The sequence below is a fragment of the Danio rerio genome, chromosome 2, assembly GCF_052040795.2.
Source record: "Danio rerio strain M-AB ecotype USA chromosome 2, GRCz13ab, whole genome shotgun sequence".
Taxonomy (NCBI): domain Eukaryota; kingdom Metazoa; phylum Chordata; class Actinopteri; order Cypriniformes; family Danionidae; genus Danio; species Danio rerio.
The window spans coordinates 36,771,338-36,795,252 of NC_141022.1; the positions used below are offsets into that span (position 1 = coordinate 36,771,338).

At 35.1% G+C, this 23,915-nt stretch overlaps 1 protein-coding gene across 3 annotated transcripts in view; it reads right to left on the reverse strand.

Annotated features, from left to right (window-relative positions):
• Positions 1-22,609, reverse strand: part of ccdc24 (coiled-coil domain containing 24) — a 33,841-nt gene extending 11,232 nt beyond the window's left edge. The window contains exons 1-7 of one of the 3 annotated variants that reach the window (XM_087239395.1): positions 22,559-22,609; positions 22,104-22,315; positions 20,264-20,493; positions 19,791-19,960; positions 8,344-8,490; positions 8,137-8,241; positions 2,023-2,077 (exon numbers count right to left, since the gene is read on the reverse strand). In XM_087239395.1, coding sequence (XP_087095521.1) covers positions 2,023-2,077; positions 8,137-8,241; positions 8,344-8,490; positions 19,791-19,954 — 471 coding nt within the window. In that variant the 5' untranslated portion in view covers positions 19,955-19,960; positions 20,264-20,493; positions 22,104-22,315; positions 22,559-22,609. Of the gene's footprint in view, positions 1-2,022; positions 2,078-8,136; positions 8,242-8,343; positions 8,491-19,790; positions 19,961-20,263; positions 20,494-22,103; positions 22,316-22,558 lie in introns of those variants that run through there. The other 2 variants (XM_087239394.1, NM_001326378.1) reach the window with 2 other exon arrangements.
• Positions 22,610-23,915: the final 1,306 nt, after the last annotated feature.

The following is a 23,915-nucleotide window of genomic DNA, read 5'->3' on the forward strand; positions in this document are numbered from 1 at the left end:
AAAACACTGAATGACAGATATCAGTCAAATCTAGAGGCCAGTCACTTTACCAACCACATAAAAAACACCCTAAGCATTATATTAGAAGCATCTTAGTTTTGCTATTTTTACCTACAATTTAAACTACTATTAACTATTAAACATTAGTGAAAATGAGTTGAAATATAACAAAATAAAGAAATTTGTCCTTTCCTAGATGGGTGGCACGTCGGCCCGGTGGTTAGCAGTTGCTTTACACCAAGACCGTCTCTGGTTCTAGTCCTTACCAAGCCGGTTGACATTCCTGTGTGGAGTTTACACATTCTCCCCGTGCGCAAGTGGGTTTCCCCCAGGTTCCCCAGTTTCGTCTCAACGTTCAAATTCATGCAACTTAAGTTAATTGACTAATCCAAATTGGCACCATAGACATGCACCTAGTAAGTTGTTATCTCTTAAGAGCAATCACTCAATGATTAGCAACTACAGCAGGGAAGTTCTCGACTGTTCTCGAAATTCTACCTGAGCTCAGGGCTCTCTCCCAGTACAGCATGCCAAACAAGCTTTATAATTAATCATCAGCTTAATTCACAGCAAGTGTGAACTCTTGAAATATTATAAAAGCGTAGCAATCTCATTCACAAAAGTAGAAACCATTCTAGATTTATTTACTGTATAGATTTGCTCTAGTTTTTTAGTGCAACAAAAAGAGAATTGAAAAGCAGCACCAAGGTTAAAACACTAATGGCTCGTTTTCACTGAGTGGTACGGTATGGTACGCTTTTATGGCTGTTTCCATTGTCAAAAGGTCCGTAAAGGTGAACCGTACAGTACCATTCTTTTGGTACCCTTTGCAAAGGGTACCTAGAATATCAAAAGTGTACCAAAAGGCAGAGTTAGATTTGCAGCTGAATGCTATTGGTTTAAAGAGATACGTAACTCGCTCCAGCAACAAGCCAGCAGAATGAAAACGAAGAAACCGGCATTTTTAAAAACACAGCCGAGACATCACACCGTAATAATATATACATATAATATCAAGCCATGGTTGACCTGAGCTCAAACAAACCTTGCTGTCCTCTTGATGAACAGCCACAAAGCCAAGTAGAACAAAATCTGCCATGTCCTGTTTTTGTTTTACGAGGCCTTCTAAAAGTGCAAGCGGTTTCACTTTCTCCAGATAGCTTGTGATCTCGCATCTATATTTGAAATATTGAACTTCTTGAGCTGATGATAATAACGTGCGTGTGATTATTAAAGTGCTTCTGACATCCAATCCTTTCAGAAATGAATAAACGTTAGAGTGAATCATGAAAACGACTAAATGTACAGTATGCTGTGTGTAGTTTTTCTGTAATTGGTAACATATCGGAGACTGTAAGGGTTTGTACAGTATGTGTTCATATATGTTGAATTTATAACGGTAATTGTAATTTATAAATGCAGACGTTACAGTAGGCTATTTTAATTATTGATCTGGCGTTATAATCAAATCATGTTCATGGAAGGGTTAGTCATGAACATTTATACACAAGTATTTTTGTGTATAAAGCCTCTGTTTGGTGAGAAGTGCTTCTCATATGATATATGAACATTCAGCTTTGACATTTTCTCAAGTGAGAATAACGTTGACTGAAACTTTCTGTCATACGCCATGTCCACCATTGGTACCTTTTTGGCAGTGGAAACACAAGCCTCATAAAGGTGACCCATACCAGCCCATACTGTACCACTCAGTGGAAACAGGCCATAATATACTGCACCATAACAATGGACTAACTTGCATTATGAAAACACAACGTGGTTTTTTTTTTATTTTGCGATGCTTATTTACCCATATAAAAAGGAATTTAAAACCTGATCTGACTTAAAACACTGTAGAAACCACAAAAGAAAAGTGCTTCACATATGAAAAACAAGCGCTCAGAGGCATTGTTTTGTACATTCCTCCTCTCTTCAGATCCAGAATCATAGCATGTTATTAAAGTAATCCTGAAATCGATGTTGCAATCAAAACCAGTAATTAACGTCAAAATAAGCCCTTACCTGCAAGGCCTGCACATCTTTTCTCAAAGCTTCAGATTCTTCAGTCAGGACTGACCTGTCAGGCAAACAAAGCCCTCTTTTAGAAAGCCAGCATATGCATAAGTTTGAATCAACAGTCACAAAGTGTAAGTCTCTCAGAAAATATTTTAAAAAGGGGCCAGGTGGAAGTAAAATGGTGTTTTCTCGAAACTCTCTTATGGGAAATTGTAACTTTTTGATTTAGTGGCTAATTCATATGAAAATTACATATTCATTAGCAGATTTTTGCAAGATTTGCTCATTCTTTTTTAGTTTTTTTTTTTTTTTGTAGGAACGAAATCATATGAGTTTATACAAATTAGCCACTTTTCCACCAATACTGTAGGTAAAACACTTTTAAAAAATACTTTTTCTAGCAAGATCAGGTTGGTATTGACAGGGATGTCATAAAACAACCTTTTTTAGAGAAAATTTCTTTAAAGAATCTTTTTTTTAAAATCTATTTTTTAAATGAAAACTTTTTTAAAACTAAATTAAACTATTTTTCAAAAAAATAATAATAAAAAAGAATAATAAACTAAACAAAAAGTACATTTACATGGACACCAATAATCCTATTTTAGTACTATTAAGACAATACTTTTCGCTGCATTTTGTAACAGGATAGTCTGTAATAGTAGACCTGCCTTATGAAATACTGAGATTTTTTTTCTCCACACGGTGTGCGGTATCAAATTCCATTAAAACAACACTCTTCCAGCAGTTCATACTCACACCCAATACCTCAGTTTGTCATTAGGGCATGCAAGGAATGTTCCTAAATGAAAGTGAAAGTGCCAAACAGCTAAAGTCGACAAATTAAAAAAGAAACATCCGAAATTTCATGGAACTCCAGAGAAAATGTGGATAGCGTAGTGACGCAATGACGTTAATTTAATCATGTGATATAACATGTAAACCGGGATCATGAAAAAAAAAAAAAAAAAAAAAAAAAGCAACTCATGTAAACTCCTTAATCATATTATTGTCTTATTCAGATTAAGACAAATCATTTCATTACTGATGTCCATGTAAATGTGGTCAATGTAGGCCAGGGGTCACTAACCCTTAGCTACCTTCCTGCAGATTTAGGTTGCAACCCTAACCAAACACACCTGTCTGTAATTATCAAGTGCTGCTTCAGGTGTGTTTGATCAGGGTTGGAGCTGAATTCTGCAGAAACAGGGTTGGTGACCCCTGATATAGACCAACATAGGACCTCTATTTTTAAGAGAGTGATCAAACTAACAAAAAAGCATACAGTATAACAGCCCACTTTCAAAGTTGTTTTCCAATTTCCGAGAAACAAGAGTCTTATTGACGTACTTCATACAAACGTTTTTAAACATGTATCTAGTATAGTAGTATACAAGTATACAAGATAAAAAAAAAAAAAAACTTAAACTAGACTCTGCCTGCACCATGAACTCTTTGTCAGATCAGTGGAGAAGTAAAACTGACCTACTTCTCCTCGGTTACATAACTACTGTAGTCACTTAAAAACTCTGCTTTTCTTTTAAGGCAGAGGAATCTTACATATGTCTGTGTCTGGGATTCATTTGCTCACAATGAGCTCTTTTGTTCTGACGGTGCAATAGATCGAGCTGCAATCTGTCCCGCTGAGCACGAGTCTGACTGTTTGCATTCCTCTTGCTGGCGGAGAATACAGAGGAGGAGAGGTGGAAAGCGTGTGTGCATGTGTGTGAGAGAGAGGTAAAGGGGCCCAGCCAGGGGGACGAAAGATTGAAGACAAGAGTTCTGGACGGCTAGACTAAAAGAGAAGGGCTAAAAGAGAGAGAAGGAGAGGAAATCCCTTACTATGGTGCACTTGAAAAAGAAAAAAAAGTCAACTGAAAACAGAATTTCCATGCATTAGGATTGGAAGGAACATACTGTAGGTGTAACATAGACTAATAAACCTAAAGTGATGTATATTGGCCAGTCGCATGTAAATAAAACTGCTCAGTTTTTTGTAATAATCAGACAATGATTTAAATAACTAATTATCAAATGTTTAAATCTCATCATTTATAACTCATTGACTTCCACCAGTTCCACAATTTGCCATATTCTGTGCATACTTGAAACATAAAATATGGCAAAATGTGGAACTAGCGGAAGTATATATATTCAAATATTCTCACCGGCCACTTTATTAGGTACACCTAACTAGTACCGGGTTGGACCCCCTTTTGCCTTCAGAACTGCCTTAATCCTTTGTGACATCGATTCAACAAGTTACTAGAAATATTCCTCAGAGATTCTGAGCCATATTGACATATTGCTATATTGATAGCATCTTGCAGTTAATGCAGATTTGTTGGCTGCACATCCATGACACGAATCTTTCACCACATCCCTTCTAAGGCTATTTGATGAAATGATTTGGGCTTCATGACATGGCACATTGCTGGAAGTAGCCATCAGATGATGGGTACACTGTGGTCATAAAGGGATGGATACTGGTACTAATGGGCCCAAAGTGTGGCAAGAAAATGTCTCCCACACTATTACGTCACCACCAGCAGCTTGAACATTGAACCATTGATACAAGGCAGAATGGATCCATGTTTTCAGTGTTGATACCAAATTCTGACTCTACCATCCGAATGTCACAGCAGAAATTAAGACTCATCAGACAAGGCACCGTTTTTCCAATCATCTATTGTCAAATTTTGGTGAGCCTGAGCGAATTGTAGCCTCAGTTTCCTGTTCTTAGCTGACAGGAGTGGCACCCGGTGTGGTCATCTGCTGCTGTAGCCCAACCACCTCAAGGTTGGACGTGTTGTACATTCAGAGATGCTCTTCTGCATACCAGTCTGACCATTCTCCTCTGACCTCTGGCATCAACAAAGCATTTGCGCACACAGAACTGCCGCTCACTGGATATTTTCTGTTTTTAGGACCATTCTCTGTAAACCCTAGATATGGTTGTACGTGAAAATCCCAGTAGATCAGCAATTTCTGAAATACTCAGACCAGGCTGTCTGGCACCAACAACCATGTCATGTTCAAAGTCACCTAAATCACCTTTCTTCTTCATTCTGATATTTGGTTTGAACTGCAGCTGATCGTCTTGGCCATGTCTACATGCCTAAATGCATTGAGTTGCTGCCATGTGATTGGCTGATTAGAATTTTGCATTAATGAGCAGTTGGACAGGTGTACTTCATAAAGTGGCCAGTGAGTGTATAAAAGATTAATAAATTAAATGAAAAAAATATAAAATGATAAAATGATAAAATTAATAGATAACATTTCATAATGATCTGATTTATGCAGATCTTTAGCAAATAATAAAAAAGAAGAAAATAGACACACATCCAATCACATTTTTTACGTAAATATTAAATTATGCCATTTTTGAGTGCATTTGTGAAAGACTGGCAAATATGCCAATAAAATGATTTATTTTTATTAAAACTATAGGATAGCTAAAACATTCAAATGTTTTTAAGCATTTTAGTACCAACTAAGCAAGAAAAAGGCAGCAAGGAGTCACAATTTGGTGATAAAAATACGTCCTTAAAACCCTTACAAGAAACCAGGCTTAGTCTGGGAACCAGTTCTCCTCAGTCCTTAATAAAGGATCACAGTATGATATTGATCGCCATTCAGGTAAAAGCTCTTTAAATACAGAGAAACCAGTTCAGTTCAAGTGTTTAAACATCTGACTGTTAAAAAACTCCCTAAAAATCTTAAAGTAAGTATAATCCTAGATGAAAGCAGTTGTGGAAAGAGAAGAAAGTGATTCAGTTCAACACTGTTCTTAAAACCTGGAGTAAAAATACTTGAGTAATTCTGTGGGAATTTGTATTCAGAGACAATTAAAATGTAATACTTATACATTTTGAGCACATTTCTGAAGCAGAAACTACACTTTTTATAAACAATAACAATTTTTATAAACAATAGCAATTGTTTATTGCTTACAATTTTATAAAAAGTGCGATTATATGTTCTTCGATCTAATGCACATTAAATATGGAAAGAGTGTCACACTTGCATTGTCAATGGTTACTGTATGCACTTGAAAGATGGTTTTGACCTTTTCCATTGTATTTCTTTTGTTTTCTCCCTTTAAACGAACCTTTGTGTGTCCATCTGAAAAATTACTTTATTATATTTACATTACTTTGCATTACACAATAATTAAATATGTTAATATTAAAAAAATCTAATGTCTTGTTTTAGTTTTGCTATACTTTTATCTTTTATGCCTAATTACATTTCTACTTTTACCCAAGTATATTTTTATTCATGTGAACTTTTAATTGAGTTTAATTAAGTTCCCCCAGTGTCTGTACTTTTACTTTTCACACCCCTGCTCATAAACACCACATCTTCACAAGCGTGCGCATATGTGGTCTGCATCTACATGTGGAGCAATGAGAGGAGATTTGTACCCTAAGGAGATTGTTTTCTACGATATTAACTTCCCTGCGCAACAGGATCTGCAAATGGACAGTCTCGCTGGCTAAAAAGTCATTACTCTATGTACATTGCCTCAGGTGTAAACAAATGATTCCAATATTATCTGCATGATAAAAAAGTAATTGCGTTCGCTATATGCACAGAATTAGATCTGACATTTCACTGTGCTGTTCCTATTTTCACAATATGCTTAAAGCAATACTCGGTTATAATAACTTTTATGTGTACTTTGGATAACTTCTATTTGGAAGTGAGCACTTGAAATGAGCACTACGAAGGGTACAGTGAATATACTAATTGTAAAAGGTAAAGGCTGAAAATTGAGTGTTGGTATTTTAGTTGACGATGTTTATGGTTAAAGCACCACCCAGTGGCCAAAATCTGTAGGCACATTCACTCCCGCTGTGGTGGTGGCGAGCATGGTGGCAGAGGGAACATATTGAAGTGTTAACATCTGTAGCTGTTCAGACTGGTTGATACGTGTCAAATATACACAGCTGATTAATGTTTTACAATTTAAGCTACATTTTATATATGAATATATTATATAAAATATAAAATATTATAAATACAAAATATTTATACTTCAAATAAACATTATATAAACTTTTAATCATATGATTTATGAAGATTGGAATAAAGACTCCTAAAAAATCTGTAAATTGCAAAACATTTGCATGAAATATTCACATCGATAAGGGTTAATTTAAACTATAATATTATTTTACAATATTACCGTTTATAATTCATTTTTAATCACATACAGTTGAAGTCAGAATTATTAGCCCTCCTTTTTATTTATTTTTATTTATTTTTTATTATTTCCCAAATGATGTTTAACAGAGCAAGGAAGTTTTAACAGTATGTCTGATAATATTATTTATTCTGGGGAAAGTCTTATTTGATTTATTTCAGCTAGAATAAAAGCAGTTTTTAATTTTTTAAAAGCCATTTTAAGGACAACATTATTAGCCCCTTTAAGCTATATTTTGTTACGATAGTCTACAGAACAAACCATCGTTATACAATAACTTGCCTAATTACCCTAACCTAGTTAACCTTATTAACCTAGTTAAGCCTTTAAATGTCCCTTTAAGCTGTATAGAAGTGTCTTGAAAAATATATAATAAAATAATATTTACTGTCATCATGACAAAGATAAAATAAATCAGTTATTAGAGATAAGTTATTAAAACTATCATGTTCAGAAATCTGTTGAAAAAAAATCTTCTCGCCGTTTAACAGATATTAGGGAAAATATTCAACAGGGTGGCTAATAATTCAAGGAGGCTAATAATTCTGACTTCAACTGTAAGTGCAGCCTTGGTAAGCATAAAGATTTCTTTCAAAAATATTTCGCTGACCCCAATTTTTTGAATGATAGCCTTTAAAATTTCTTTTATAAAAATTATTTTTTCAATTATTGTTTGTTTTTCAGGATATCATTCAGCAAAAAATTGTGATGTGAAAATATAAGCATGTACAATATTATTCATACTTAATTAATGCTAGTAAATAAATGACCTAACATGAACTAATGGACTTTTATTCAATAGTGCTACCAAAGAGAGCTTTGTCAAATGATTTGTGTGTTCACTTTTCACTTTCCCCAAATTTCTCTTCAAGTGTGCAATAATTACTGACTAATAAAAAAGAGCTTACCTGAGATGGGCCACTACCTCATCGATATGGGTGATGTTCAACTTGTGTCTTAAGGCCTTGATTTCCTCCTCACAGCTGGAGTGAGATGAGAAGCTGGAGACTGACCTGAGACAGGAGCATTATTCAGCACTTATTAACCCAATCAATATGACCAGCTTACTTCATGTGGACATACAGTCACATAATAAAACTTTCCACAACATTTACCTGCTTCCAGTCTCGCTCAAGCTTGATGGGGGTCTGGAAGGTGATTTCCTTTCACGCCAGGTGCCTGGACTTCTCTGTCTTTTTGTGTTGCCCAGTGCATAACTTACCACACTGGGACTGTATTGGGAAATGACCTCCTCTTCATCTCTGAAACACACATGGGGACTGATGACGCCCTGAGAATAACATAAGCTTCACGTGTAAAAGAAAGGCATGTGAAATACACCAGAGACACACAAGGAACACACTTGGAACACATGGAGAACAAATTGAAAGTGCAACCCAGATGAAACAAATGCAGAATACAGAAAGTGCATGGAAATGTATGGAACATGAAATGTGTGATATGGAACATTTCATGTTTTACATGTAAAACATGGAACGTGAAATGTAAAAATGTAAAATGTAACAAATTACATATTTATTACACATAAAAATGTTCTAAACCCTTACGAAGTGAAGTATTTTTATAAACTAATTTTAAGAGGATCACATGCTTATGATTGACCAGTGCTGGTCCCGCATTGGCTAACGCATGATTCACCAATTGGATGATTCCTAACTCATTATAAATAACCAGAGTTCCTTAACTCAGTCATCTTCAGCTTGAAGAATCCCCCCTTCCACCCCTACTCCTCCTTTCTTTTCATTGACAGGGCAGCACGGCGGCCCAGTGGTTAGCACTGTTGCCTCACAGCAAGAACATCACTGGACCAAGTCTCTAACAGGCCAGTTGACGTTTCTGTGCGCAACTTCCCCTGGGTTCTCTGGTTGCATTCCACAGTCCAAAAACTTGCAACATAGGTCACTTGACCAATCCAAATTAGCACCATAGAGAGCTCTTAATCAGTGATATTTCTCTGTAGCAATCCCTAATTTGTCATTAGCCATAGCATGAGAGTTAGCAAGGCAGTTCCTGAGACCTACCTAAGCTCAAACTCCCCTCTCTCCCTGCAAAGGGGAGGGAACCCTGGGCTCGAGGATCTTAGTCCCAAGAGGTATTCAAGTAGTATACTTACAAGGATACTACTAACACATAGCTGTTAATATGTGAAGCATACTTTATTAAAATACTTTATTACTTATATATACTTAAATGAACTTGAAGCAAACTTCTTTTTCATAAGGGAAACTACATTGTGGTGTGTTCACATGAGTTTCATGTGCATTTAAAAAGTGATTTTAATATGTGAAGCTCATGTGGATGTTCTGTAAGGGTGAGAATGAGAGAAAGGTGAAAGTGGTTTCACTGATTTTCAAGTAGGGCTACCTGGAAACATGTTTGCTTGTGCCTTGTTCAGCTTAATTAAGAAAAAGTGTTGCTTTTTTCTTTTAAGATTTCTTTCTCAAGAAACATGTGAAAGACAAATTAGGCCAGGTGTCTCATAAAAAAAAGCTATTTGTAGAATCCATTTCCCTTTACTTTTTTCTTATTTAAAGTTGCAGTTCATAAGCTGCAGTACATTATTTACTTTTATTTGGTGAAAAATTATCCAAAATCAATTTCTGAACAAGTATATAACCCATGCTTTTTACCTTAATCAAATTTAGACTATAACAATGTTTTAATTTCAATCGTACTAGTAGGTTTTCACAGAAAATACAAACTTGCAGCCATTAGTCTTCACAAACATTATGTCATAAATAAATTAAAATAAAGTTCAAAATATTAATTTGCATAATTTAATAAACATGCTCTGATTTCCCACACAGTCCACAGACATGCGCTAAGTGAATTAAATAAACTAAACTGGCCATAGTGTGTACGTAAACAAGTGTGTATGGGTGTTTCCCAGTACCGGGTTGCGGCTGGAAAACTGTGTAAAACATGTGTTGAAATAGTTGGAGTTTCATTCCGCTGTCGAGACCTCTGAAATAGAGACTAGTCCTAAGGAAAATGAATGAATGAATGAATGAATGAATGAATGTGCAATACGATCTCACCTCACTCATCTCACATGTCTTTTATTTGTTCAGACGACAATACTTCTAAGTTGTAAAATCTGTCATTGTGAAGTACAGCATCCACCACATTGTATTGATTGACAGCTACTCATACTTTTTAAAATTTTAAATTAGAGGACCCAAATGTGATGCACAACCTACATAAAGATGACCAGATTCCGAGCAGAAATGGTGACAAAAATGCAAAACCTATGGACAGCAACTTTATTGAATATTCTGAGTTATTTTTAATAATACAAGAGTAACTTTTTTTGCAATGGTGTTAGCGATGGAGTACTTGAGCTTTACCGATGGAGCTATCGAGATGCCTTAGGCAAATAAAGTTGGCAAACACTGATCCCTCTAGCTTCACTTATCTAAAAGAGCTCTGAGTTTTCTTGGAAGCATCAAGCATTATTTATTCAAGACCCCACAGTTCCAGCACCAAACTAATAATATAGCAAACTTTTTTGGAGAAAGTCAGGCAAATCAATCATACACATATAAAATAAACCTTGGCGTCTAGCCCTTAAAAAACAAGACAGTAAACAGTAAACAGAACTACTGAATGCATTGTATTATAAGAAAAGAGTTGTGTGTAAAATGCCCTGAGGAAAAAAAAAAATATGTACAGCACTATTTACAAGTTTGGAGTTACTTATGCTCACCAAGGCTACATAAACTTAGCAAAAATGCAGTGAATAACCAGCAATATTGTGAAAAACGCATTACTAATTTAAATAACGCTTTTATGTTTTGTTATATTTTTCATTCAAAAGCTACATTTTCACTAAACATCATTCAAAGTGTAATATATAGGTACTTAAAATAACACCTTATATCATAACTGCCAACATTTGTCTCTGAAAATGCGGAAGATCCCATTCGAGGGTGAGGTGTCTGTATAACACTGTTGAGAACCGGGTTAGTAACTGTACTGTGGTTTCACTAACTGTACTATAGAGCGGGTTTCAGGGGATTGGATATTTTACAAAACTTGGTGACCCGAGGGTGTTACAGGCTGTACCAAAAAGCAGAGGACTGTAAAAAAGCTGTGAAATTACGAGAGATTTCTGGAAGAAATAACAAAACGGGAGGGCAGCGGGAAATGGGGCTGGAATATGGGAGTCTCCTGCAAAACAAGAATGTTGGCAGGTATGCCTTATACAGTATATGTTAACCATTCGTATAACTATTGACCAACCATTTACGTTACTAAAAGCAATATTGCAATGAATAAGTAAATATTTGCTAGATCTTTTTTTAATAACAAAATAACCACACAAGAAAAAAGACAGCCTTTAGAAACCAGCAGTAAAGAAAGCATCTGATCATGGTAATATAGATATGTTGGCCCAAGCTGTGCAATTCACTGACATTTTGAAATATAAGATAATTAATAGGACGTAATAATATCAATAAGTTCATAAGAGTTTAAGATTTAAAAAGTATATTCGAGACTATAGACTGTAGATCAGAATATGTACAGTATGAGTAAGAATTTTTTATTTATTTATTTTTTGTAGTTGGGTAGAATTGTATCTTAGATTTGTCCTAACTTTTATAGCAGCAACCATGTTGTAGCCATTTGTTAAAATGTTTTTTTTTTCTCATTAATTTACACACAACATCCCATTTTGACAAAAAAATGTATTGTTGACATTTTTGCAGATTTATAAAAAGAAAAAAAAACTGAAATATCACATAGTCCTAAGTATTCAGACCCATTGCTGTTACACCCATATATTTAACTCATCTGCTGTCCATCCTTGAAATGGTTCTACACCCTCATTTGAGTCTAGCTGTGTTTGATTATACTGATTAGGAAAGCCACACACCTGTATATATACTGTAAGACCTAACAGCTCACAATGCAGCTCTTTGTAACTTACAATGTAATACTTATACTGTAGCTCTTTCTGCATTCTCATGAATTGTATAAGCATTTGTTTCATAGAAAGAGTGAGGGATGAAGGCTCTCAGGAGTGCACATAAACACCATATCTTTTTTATTTTCCATTAATTTTTTTTTCCAGTGCCCTTCACATAAAAGTCGGTCTGGAGGCTTTCATAACCTAATAAGTCATTGAAAGTCGTGTTTTTTATTGTTATTAATTCCTTAAAACAATGTAAATAAATTTTCATTTATCTTCTTTTTGGCTTAGCCCCTTAATTATTCGGGGGTACAAGGTTATAATAGTTCCCCTCCAGTCATCATCGCTGTTGCTCCGTGACAAAAACAATGGCTGGACATGACACCAGCACAGTGACAACATTAAATACGACCCGAGCAGACACTTACAAGTATTAATTAGACACATTTGTACCCAACAATGGTTTTTATTTCTGTATTAGTGATCCTGATCACGAATGAATCCTTCCTTTTAACCAGATCTTTAAAGTGAACCAGTTGAACTATTTCACCTAATCGAACTGAATCATTTGAAATTATTCGCGTCTCCAGTAATTGCTTATTCACAAGCTACTTACTTTTAAACATGCCTGATAACCGCCTCTTACTCGAAACAAACCAATAATTACTAAGTTATTCAGTTATTAGAACAGTACACAGAAATCAGATTTGAGAAGCCATGAACGGCTTAACCGTAATACTGCGCAAGCCTGCTGTGACTGAACTAAACTTGAACAACTGCGGGTAAACTAAGGTTATAAATGAGAGGGTCTGGCGAAATGAAGTATATTTCATTACAGAAATTCGTCATGGAATTTTAATGAGTGAATCATGCTTCAGTTGTGTTGCAAAACGTAATTGTAAGAAACTTTTCAGAAAATTGTGATTTTTAACTGACTGAAATTATGGTTGCTGACTACATAATTTTTAATCCAAACTTGGGAAGATCTGGTTTGCGTTGAAAATCTGAACTTCCCGTTACTACTGCATATCTAACCTCAAACGCAAATGAAACTCTGAAATGAAACTAATACTGAAACAAAAAATAAATAAATAAAAAATAGAAACTAATAAAAAATAATAATAATAATAATAATAATAGAAACTAATAAAAACACCCAAAACAAGAATTACAGACTCTGACGTGCTGTATGGTCAAACATCTGCAGCGCAAAGTAAACAGATTTACTTCAAAAAGTCATACAGTACGCTAATGAAATAAATAATTTTACAAAGATGAAAACTAAGGGTGTTTTAGCAAAATTTTAGTTAGTTTCAGTTAGTTTTGTATGTACACAATACAGTTTTATTTAGTTCTAGTTTTTTTTTTTACTCTCATTTTTATTTTTATTTCAGTAATGAAAATGATTTTATTGAACCACTGACTTATATATTTTATGCAGCGGATGCCCTTCCAGCTGCAACCCATCACTGGATACATCCATACACTCCTGCATTCACCAACACACAGTACAGACAATTTAGCTTACCCAATTCAAATCCAATTATACCGCATGTCTTTGAACTTGTAGGGGAAATCAGAGCACCTGGAGGAAACCCACGCGAACATGGGGAGAATATGCAAACTCAGCACAGAAATGCCAACTGACCCAGTCAAGGCTCAAACCAACTTCTTGCTGTACCACCACGCCGTCTCGTAAATTATTAAATAATATCTTTAAAATATAATAAAACCCAAATGATGATGTGTTCAGTGCAAAAATAAAACAGTCCTCTCTGTGCTTGCTGAGAGCATGAGAGAGGATAAAGGCAAAGCACAACAATGGAGAAAAGGTCTTTCATCCGCAGCCAAGATTTCTAATCATAAATCAAGCTTGGACTTGATGTTACAATCCATGAACACCTCTTTGAAATTTCATTGAAAATACACAACAAAGGTTTGCATCTTAATTGAAGCTTAAACCGATAACAATTGAGGACTGACAGCCACCATTAACCAGTTCCATTATAAACAAGCCAGACTTTCCTTTAAACTATTAATACAAACATATGAGGCAGAACAGCTACATTGCAGGAACCTTGAATAGCCAGAAATACAACAAAGATAAAGCAAGCAGATGGTCCTTTTTCAATTCCAGACCGTAAATCCATGTATCACTTTCAGTCCATCTTCCTCCCTTTCTTCTTTAGCACTGACAGGATACAGTTTACATGTTTGGGGGACTTTTGTAGCCTGATGAAAAGAGTTAACAAGCTTCTCTGACTGAATGCGTGCAATACAAGCAAAGGTCTGACGCCCATCTCTGCTCAGCTCAGCTCATATAGAAGAGATGTACTGACAGGAACAGAGGCTACATTGTGAGCCCAGATCGGTAAGCAGCTTAGCAGTGTTCACAGAGGAAGGAGGAGCTCCGTTCCTGCCAACAAAGATGGCACAGAGGAGCCGCCACATCAAAAAGAGAAGAAAAGAAAATCCCTTGGTGTATGTGGGCAAAAAAGGAGGCCCTTTCAAAACGCCCCTCCATCTGCATTGATAAATTACCTGCATGTGAAATACGCTGCGCCCACAATTTTCTCTACCCAGCCTTCCTGTGCCGATTGTTGTGGTATCACCCTCCAGAGATTTAAGAACCCTCTTTTTGGTCGGCTTTTAAAGTCTCAGACGCTTGCGGTTCACACATGAACTGAGTTTCTCTCTCAATGCCCATTGAACGGAGGACTTGCATAAAGAAACAGGTGCAGCTTGATTCCGTACAGCCCCAACAAATCATGCAGACAAGGTCTTAGACCACACAGGAGGGAGGGGAGGCCAAAGAGGGGGGAAAGTGACTCTAACTAGATCCATTAAATCAATCCCTTTCTAAAGCTTCCTTGCCCATGTTACGGCTCTAAAAACAGCATTGAGTCAATAGTTTCCTGCTTTGGCCAGCATCAGGTACCGGGAAAGCTCCAAAACTGGAGCAAAATGAAAGGGAAGTAAAGGGGATTTGCCCTCAAAGCAGATCAGCAGTTAAACAATGTTGTGGAAGTCAGTAACAAGCAAAATAAAAACTGAAATTGATGCAAAGTTTTGATTTGTCCACCTGTCGAGTTTTGGAGATGTATGCATCACCATATGAGGCATAGGAATAGACCACACTTCGTTATTATTGTTCTTATTATTTGATTGTTGGAAATTAGAGCTGAATTTATAAATAGATTTGAAACAAATTTTTGTGCTTAACAAATTAAACAAAAAATGTAGGCTAATGGATGCATCCATGCAACCTTTTTATGGGGCATAAGAATAGGACATGTGTTTGTATATAACTTAGTTTTTTTACCACACTTTAAAATCATTGTTAATGTATTTGTTTGCTGGAAATTGGAACTGAATTTAGAAATGGTTTTCAAACAAATCTTTGCACTTAACAAATGAAATTAGGTGTGTAGATGGATGTTTTCATTGGAGTGAGTTTCCACTTTTTCCTTACTTCACAAAAGTAGAAGAAAAAAGTAAAGTTAAAAGAAAGTAAACAGGCCAAATAGAGGATGATCATTCTTTATCATTGCTCCCTAATGGTAACACAGATTTCACTCAGTATTCATTCATTTATTCATTCCCTCATTCATTCATTCATTCATTCATTCATTCATTCATTCATTCATTCATTCATTTTCTTTTAGGCTTAGTCCCTTTATTATTCTGGGGTCACCACAGCGGAATGAACCGCCAGCTTATCCAGCATATGTTTTTACTCTGTGGATGCCCTTCCAGCCGCAACCCATCTTTGAGTAACATCCATAAACACCTATTCACACTCATACACCATGGACAATCCAGCCCACCCAATTCACCTGCACCACATGTCTTTGGATTGTGGGAGAAAACGGAGCACCCAGAGGAAACCCTTGTGAATGCAGAGAGAGCATGCAGACTCCCCACAGAAACAGGAACTGACCCAGCCGAGGCTCGAACCAGTGACCTTCTACCTGTGAGACGACAGCACTACCTACTGCACCACTGCATCACTTTCGCTCAGCATATAAATGCATAATAATCTCACATTTTAAATTCAAAGTCTGTAAACGGCAAGTAACTTATCTTACACTTTAAAATGCCTTTGAAAAATGGCACTGATGTAAGCTACATCTTTAAATTCCAGAGTATACCTTATTCTTCATATACAAGCAGGAGCAGCCATTATAATGTTTTTGGCTCAAAACATCCGGTCTCATTCACTTCCATTGATTTTTTTTAACATTAAAAACAGATTGTTATGCTGCTTGATGCAAACAGATATTTTCTTATAATACATATTTTTTTATAATACTTTACAAGTAGTTTGACCTTTTTCTGCCGTTAATTATTCCTAGAAATTTCTCCCATAGTCAACTGAATCAGAAGTTCTAAAACATTCAGAAAAATAGAGGGCACTTCAATAAAGTCAATAAAGGTGAAATGTATTTCACAGAATAATACTCACTACTCATTACTCATGGTTTATATTAGAAGGGCTTTGTTTTACTCATACTTTGAGTATTTGGAACAGATAATTTTACTGTACCTGCACTAATTTTTTTTTTTTTTGACAAGAAATTGTACTTTTAATTGAGTATGATGTTTATCAGTTCTCTTTCCACCATGGTCTAAGAGTAAGACTTTAGGAAATGCAAAAAAGGTTCAACATTTAGGATTAGCATAGAAAAATGTTAAGTATTAAACCGTAAAACAAGACCTAGTGTTAACATTCTTTCCACTCTCTGAAAGGTTGCTGAGAGAAAATCGTCTCTCTGGTACCTGTAAATATCGTCCTCCCACTTCATTGTTATATTAGACAAGCAGCCACAATAAGTCTGTGTAGTAACAAAGAACCCTTATAGAGAAGTCACTAGGCAACAAATTGAAATGTTATCATAAATTGCTCCAAATTTAAAGGCAAACAGAATATCACCTGTCAAATCAAACAAAGCATTGTCATTACTGCTGACGTAACTAATTCACTTTATTTTACTAAAACAACCCTTTTGTTGTGTGCTGCTCTAAGCTTTAAAGGTCAATGATTTATCAGCAAGCATTCTTTAAAACAATGCTATTTTACTGAAGCAAAGTGCTGACCTTTAAACTCAACCCTAGTCAGCTGAAAAGAATACTTGGCATCTCCATTAAGGCCATTTCATTCATTCATCAAGTAAGGGAAAGCAACTTGTACATGGGACCCACATGGGATCTTAAGATGGCCCATTTCAGTTAGAATCTATAAAAATTTTTTTTAAATCAATTTAATTTATTCCGAACCAGTTTCTTTCTTCTGCTGAGCATGAAATAAGATATTTTATAGAATATGGGAAACTTCTAGCCATTGACTTCTATAGTATTTTTTTCCTATATGGAGTATATACTATAGTAAATATACTATATACTATAGTATATGGCTATACTATAAAGTCAACTTTTTCAAATGAAATGAGTGTATTTAACTTAAAATTTACTGAAAGTTAATTCTACTCATTTAAAAAGAGTTTTAAAACTCAGTGTTGAAGGTAATGAGTTAAATTTCTCATTACTTTAACTTAAATGGAGTAAGTTCAAACAACACACATAGATTAGTTTTTGTCTCAAATGGTTTATTGCAACCGGTTTCCTCAAATGATTTGAGTTACCTTAACTTTTTGGGTTTTACAGTGTACCAGTGTCCAACATTCTTCAAAATATTTATGATGAAAAAAGAGATTTAAGAACCACTTAAGGGTCAGCACATAAACACAATTTCATTTTTTGAGAGAACTATCACTTTAATGTAGTTCAATAAAGCAGCATTTGAAATGTACAACTGAAAGCTAAAATATGTTATCAACTTTTTGTTAATTGTACAAATGTATTAATTTGTCAATATCAGTTAATATTTTCTTGTGCGTGCTCACCCTTTGAAAAACTCATGTGATCATCTATATCATTTAAAGTTAAATGGTTAGTTCACCCAAAAATAAAAATTCTGTAATTTATTAACTCTTATGTCGTTCCAAAACCATACAATTGTTGTATGAAGATGTTTTTTAAACAGATTTGAAATATTTCTGTCCCTCACTTTTGGGGGCCTTTTAACATCAGAATAATTAGGCCTTAATTGGCCTTAACAGATTAATTAATTAACAGATTTATTGTACCAGTGTATTATAATATCTGTATTTTTTATCTGTCATTTGCATTAAATAATAATAACTCCTTACATTTATTTAGCACTGCTCTGGGCACTCAACCACTTTACAGTTTTTGGAAAGAATCTCCTCAACCACTACCAGTATGCAGCATCCACCTGAATGACACGACAGCAGCCAGGGACATACCCTTACTCTTTTCGAAGGACATCCTAGGATTTTTAATGACCACAAAGAGTCAGGACCTTGGTTTAACATCTCATCTGAAGGATGGTGCTGCTGACAGTATAGAGTCCCCATCACTATACTGGGGCGTTAGGACTCGCACAGACTGCAGGAGGAGCACCCCCTGCTGCTTTACACACACATATCATAATGAGGACATTTTGTACTTTATCTAGATTAGACAATGTTGCAATCGCAATTTAGTGAAAATAGCATACTAATAAATATTTATGGTGCATTTGCTTTCCACAAGGTTCATGCACATTTTTACTACTAAAATTCCATGACTTTTTCATGGTTTTTCCAAAACCTTTAAGTAAGTTTTCATTACCTAAAGTTCCATGCAATGTCTATGCGTGGTAAAAAAAACAAAAAAAAAAAACAATGCATGTTTAAATTTATTACACCATATCATAAAACATGCAACAATCAATTTAGTTTCAATTTATATTTATATGTTTGCCCAGAGATGATCCGCTGCGCAAAAACATATGCTGGATAAGTTGGCGGTTCATTCCGCTGTGGTGACCCCATATTCATAAAGGGACTAAGCTGAAAATAAAATGAATGAATGAATGCAAAATTAATTTAGATAATTATTACACAGCACTAATAATGTAAGAGTATGTGATTGGCCAAGGACAGAAAATAAGTAAATAACCTATTAAGTACAGATATCTGTTTTCCATGACTTTTCCAAAAACTTTGTGGGTTTTTCCAAAACCTTTCCTGGCAAATGCCATGTCAAAATCCTATGACTTTTCCAGGTTTTCCATGATCATATGAACCCTGTTTACAGTTTTTGGGGAAACTCTCCCCAACCACCACCCGTATGCAGCATCTACCTGTATGACACAACAGCAGCTGGGGACATACCTTTACTCTTTTTACCTCAGTTTAGCATCTCATCTGAAGGTTGGTGCTTACTGACAGTATATAGAGGCCCCATCCTTTTACAGGCGCATTAGGACCAGTACAGACCGCAGGATGAGCACCCTCTGCTGGTCTCACTAACACCTCTGCCAGAAGCAACACGTGGTCTCTCATCCAGATTCTAACCAGGCTCAGCCCTGCTTAGTTTCAGTGGGCAACCATGTGAAAGCTACAGAGAGCTAACTACAAGCTTAGCATTTACAGCAGATGATTCTATTCAAAGTATCTCACAAGCAAGTGTCAGTATAACATATTGTGCTATCTGTATGGCTTGATGTCTGTCAATGTAAAAGTGGTGCATATCGGTAACATTACAATGCTGTAACTTCCTCACCTGCCCTGTCTGGCTGCTTTCTCCCTCAGAGTGAGCAGCAACAATTGAATCTCTGCTTTTAGCAACTCTTTAAGAGCTGGAGGGTCAGCCAGAGGAAACACAGGGGCTTCTGGCCTGCTGCCCCGCTCTGAGAAATGCAGCTCCTGCCAAATCTTCTCCCACATCTCCACCTAGAACAGGTCAACAGAGGAAAGCGTTACACAGTGCTTTTTGGCTCAGCTTTCCAAATACATGTCACAAGCTGCACTACATCTTGAGAAATACAGCCATATGGTTAACATCCCATGATCACAAGTGTCTCAAATTTATGTTAGATAACTGCAAGTGTGTGTTAAAACATGAAAGTTTTAGAGGATATCAGAAAAGAAAAATCCATGTGTTATTCTCATGTGAGGTGAAAAGCTGGAGAGGGAAATGAAAGCTTGTCACGGCACTGGCAAACAATGTCTGCACTCTATTACCAATCTCCACACCTGTCTTGAGACTTTCAAGTTTCCCTCGGACTCTGAAAATACACTTCAAAGCTTGTCTAAGGCAATGCAAGACAGAGTAAAACCAGCTCCTGGAGAATTCTGATCCTGCTGTGCCTGCATGAAACCAACTTCAATCCTAAATAACTCGGTAGAATACAGGCCAGCTTCTTCTTATTCACTTCCACTGCGGCTTGTGCAGAACCAGGGGTTTATGATGCGCATAGACATTTCTGTGAGGATGCAGGATTAAATCAGTAGGTGAGCTAAATATTACTTCTAATACAAGTATTTTCTTGTACACTGCATCTTGTATATTTTTTTACTGAACACATGTTATAAGAGACAGGCTCAAAAGCAAATGAGAGATAGGAAGAGAGGACAAGTTGTTGAGAAATGAATCTCAGTATTTTAAAGTTTATTAAAAAACTCGGCTGGGCAAAAAAGCAAATAAAAAAGTCCAAAAATGTTAAAAATGTTCACTATTTATTTTACTGACGCTAAGGTGGAAAAGAAAACTAAAAGCAAATGTTGTCATATACTGTAGTTACTATTCTGATGAGAATCTTTAAAAATTTTAATGTAAAATGTTATCGTAAATTCATTATAGATATATATGTATTAGATATCTGACCTTAAATGTTTACAAAATTAAATTAAATTTTATCATTATTTTATTTCATTTTTTCATAACTATCACTAATCATTTTAACTCTAAAATGACGTTACCTTAAAAAAACCCATAAATACCTAGCAAATAATTAATTAATAATTTGCTAATTATTAATAATTATTAGCAAATCTAAAATTAAATATCATTTTAACTGTACATTATAACACTGTGATGCTTTAATGTTTATAGTTACATTTAAAATAATTTTATTTATGTATTTTGTATTTTTTATTTATTCATAAATATATCTTAGTAGTTAAATGTTTTATTATCTGTCTCACAGATCTTTGCCTTTTACAAATAAATAGTTCCAAACTTCGCATCTCTTGCATGTTTAATAATAATAATAATTAAAAAAATATTTTAATTGGACTATTAAAATGCCAAAGTGTTTTCTTTGCTTAACGGGATAATTGGTTCTAGAATATATTTTTGTTTAATGGGAAAAATGAATTTAACTATGAATATCACATTCGAGCTATTACTATGCCAAAAATTCACTAAAGTCTTAATCCAGTGTGAACATCAGCAGAGGGGTTTTAACAGAATGGTTATAAATCTGATGTAGGAGGAATCACATACATCTTTCACAGACAAGTTTCCACCCCCTATTTCCATATTCACATGGCTGTTTGCGCAAATGGTGAGAGGAAGTTTGTGAAAGCCAATTTGTCTTTCAAAAAGTAATCTCTGAAACGGTCCCTATATCTTTTCAAGTAAGGAGGGATTCCTGGGACTATGCTCAATGAGATAATGCACTCCTGGGAGATGTAATTCAAAACTGGTTTAATGTTACAAGTCAGGGGTGCACTACAACACCTGATCATGGATACATTCAATTCAGTGCTTAAAAAAGCACATACTGTATGTATTTCTAAATGTACATCTCTCTCTCTCTCTTTATCCCTCTCTCTCTCAATTATTTTTTATTGTTATAGGGATGTTTGAAAGACTTTCATTTTCTCATAATCCATGCCAAATCTAATCTATCTTTAAAAAAATATTGCATCTACAAACTGAAGGGATGTTTCAACTTGACAATAAAAAAAGAAACATTTGTAGTCAGTACTCCTTTTTTATTATAGACCTATAATTTACTTTCAGTGCTCACAGTCTGTTCAGTCTTGTTAGTCAGTCGTTCTGATGCATAAATATTACTTATTTATTTACCTCTGAATATAACTCTGTGTAAGTATCAATCAGTGCATCTCCAAGCACAGCTCTGATCTCAGGAAGTTCAGAGCAGGGCACATTTTCCTTTACTAAATTCCACACAGACTGTTGGTGCTGGAAATTGTCCATGAAGCCGCTATTTTCAGAGCCGAGCACAAAAACTCATCACTGTCGAGCAGCAGATTTGTCCACAACTGGAGGGAAAATAGCTGGAAATAAATAAAGAGATCATTGAGCTAAATGCAACTCATGCTTTTAAAACGCGACACGTTGTACAAAGCGAAAGAGCATGATAAACAAACACAATACTGAAACAATTTGATACAAAACAAAAAAATACATAACATTCAGTTATAAAAGCTTTAAAGCTTTACATAACAAAGAAGAATATCTGAAACACACTCGAGCATGAATATATGTTACTCTGGTTATAAAAGAAGAGGTTTTCCTACCAGCGGACACAGAACAATCGTAGCTTCCTGTATCAGTGTAAACATTCCAGTTCCTATGGCGACAAGCTCGCAGTGTCATATGGTTGGCTTAGAGATCGTCTTTAACCCGTTCAGACCTGGTGTACATTACAAATGACTTCACCGTTTCCAGTTGTTATTGAATCCTAAAAATATCTTATTTTGTTGTTGGGAGTTTCACGCTAGGATGCAAGGATCTTGCAGGTTGTTCATACTATTATATGTAATACGTTTTCTGTATTTAGAAATTAGTGTAAGAAAATTTCATGTTGTTGATATTTCATCGTTGATATTACATTGTGTATACAGTATATAATATATATATATATATATATATATATATATATATATATATATATATATATATATATATATATATATATATATATATATATACACACACACACACACACACACACACACAGACACACAATTTACATGTTACTGTAGGTTAAATCACAAAATGATTTGATTTTAATTTCAGGCTAACTGTAGATACAAACACCTATTTTATGTGAAAACAAAGTCTTGTGAATAGACTAAAAAATAAAATTGGATAATTGAAAACCTATACATACCTAATTATTGAGAATTAGTATTTTGTTCACATTGCTATGATTCAGAATCTTCCATACCAATCAGTTTTCATTGATCAGTCGGTAGACATTCAAAAAAGGGCTTCCAAATTTTTGAAAATTTCTTTGGTTTACCTGTAATCTCATATCTAATCTTTTCCATGTGTAGTACATTACAAAACTCTGTGAGCCATGTCTCAAATTTAGGTGTACACTCTTTGTTCCACGTCAATAATATTAACTTTTTTTGCCATAGTCATTCCATATTGAACTGTCTGGATTTGATCCAAGCTAAAGTTTTGAAAGGGAGGAGCCCAGCCTAATATTGCAATAAGAGGGTCAGGTGGAAAATCAATCCTTAGTACTTCAGAGTAAAAAGAGAACACCTCCATCCGAAATTTTGATATTTTTGGGCAGAACCAAAATATGTGTGCCAGTGTACCTTCATTGGACTTGCATTTAATACAAAGAGGCGATACAGAGGGGTATATTGAGTGTAATTTAGTGCGGGAATAGTGTAGTCTAGGACTACCTAGAATATTATTTTGGGATAGAATTAACTAAAAGATCTTACATTTTCAACATGGTTAAAAAATAAACCATGGTTTTATTGTAGTATTTTGTGTGTTGAGCATCTGTTTGTTACAACATGGTTAAAGCAGCTAAACTATGTTTATATATTTTGGTTATGTTATATTGCCAAAAACATGTTTTTTGAAGTTACAGTGCTCAGCATATACAAGCAAATGTACCCCTTACAAATG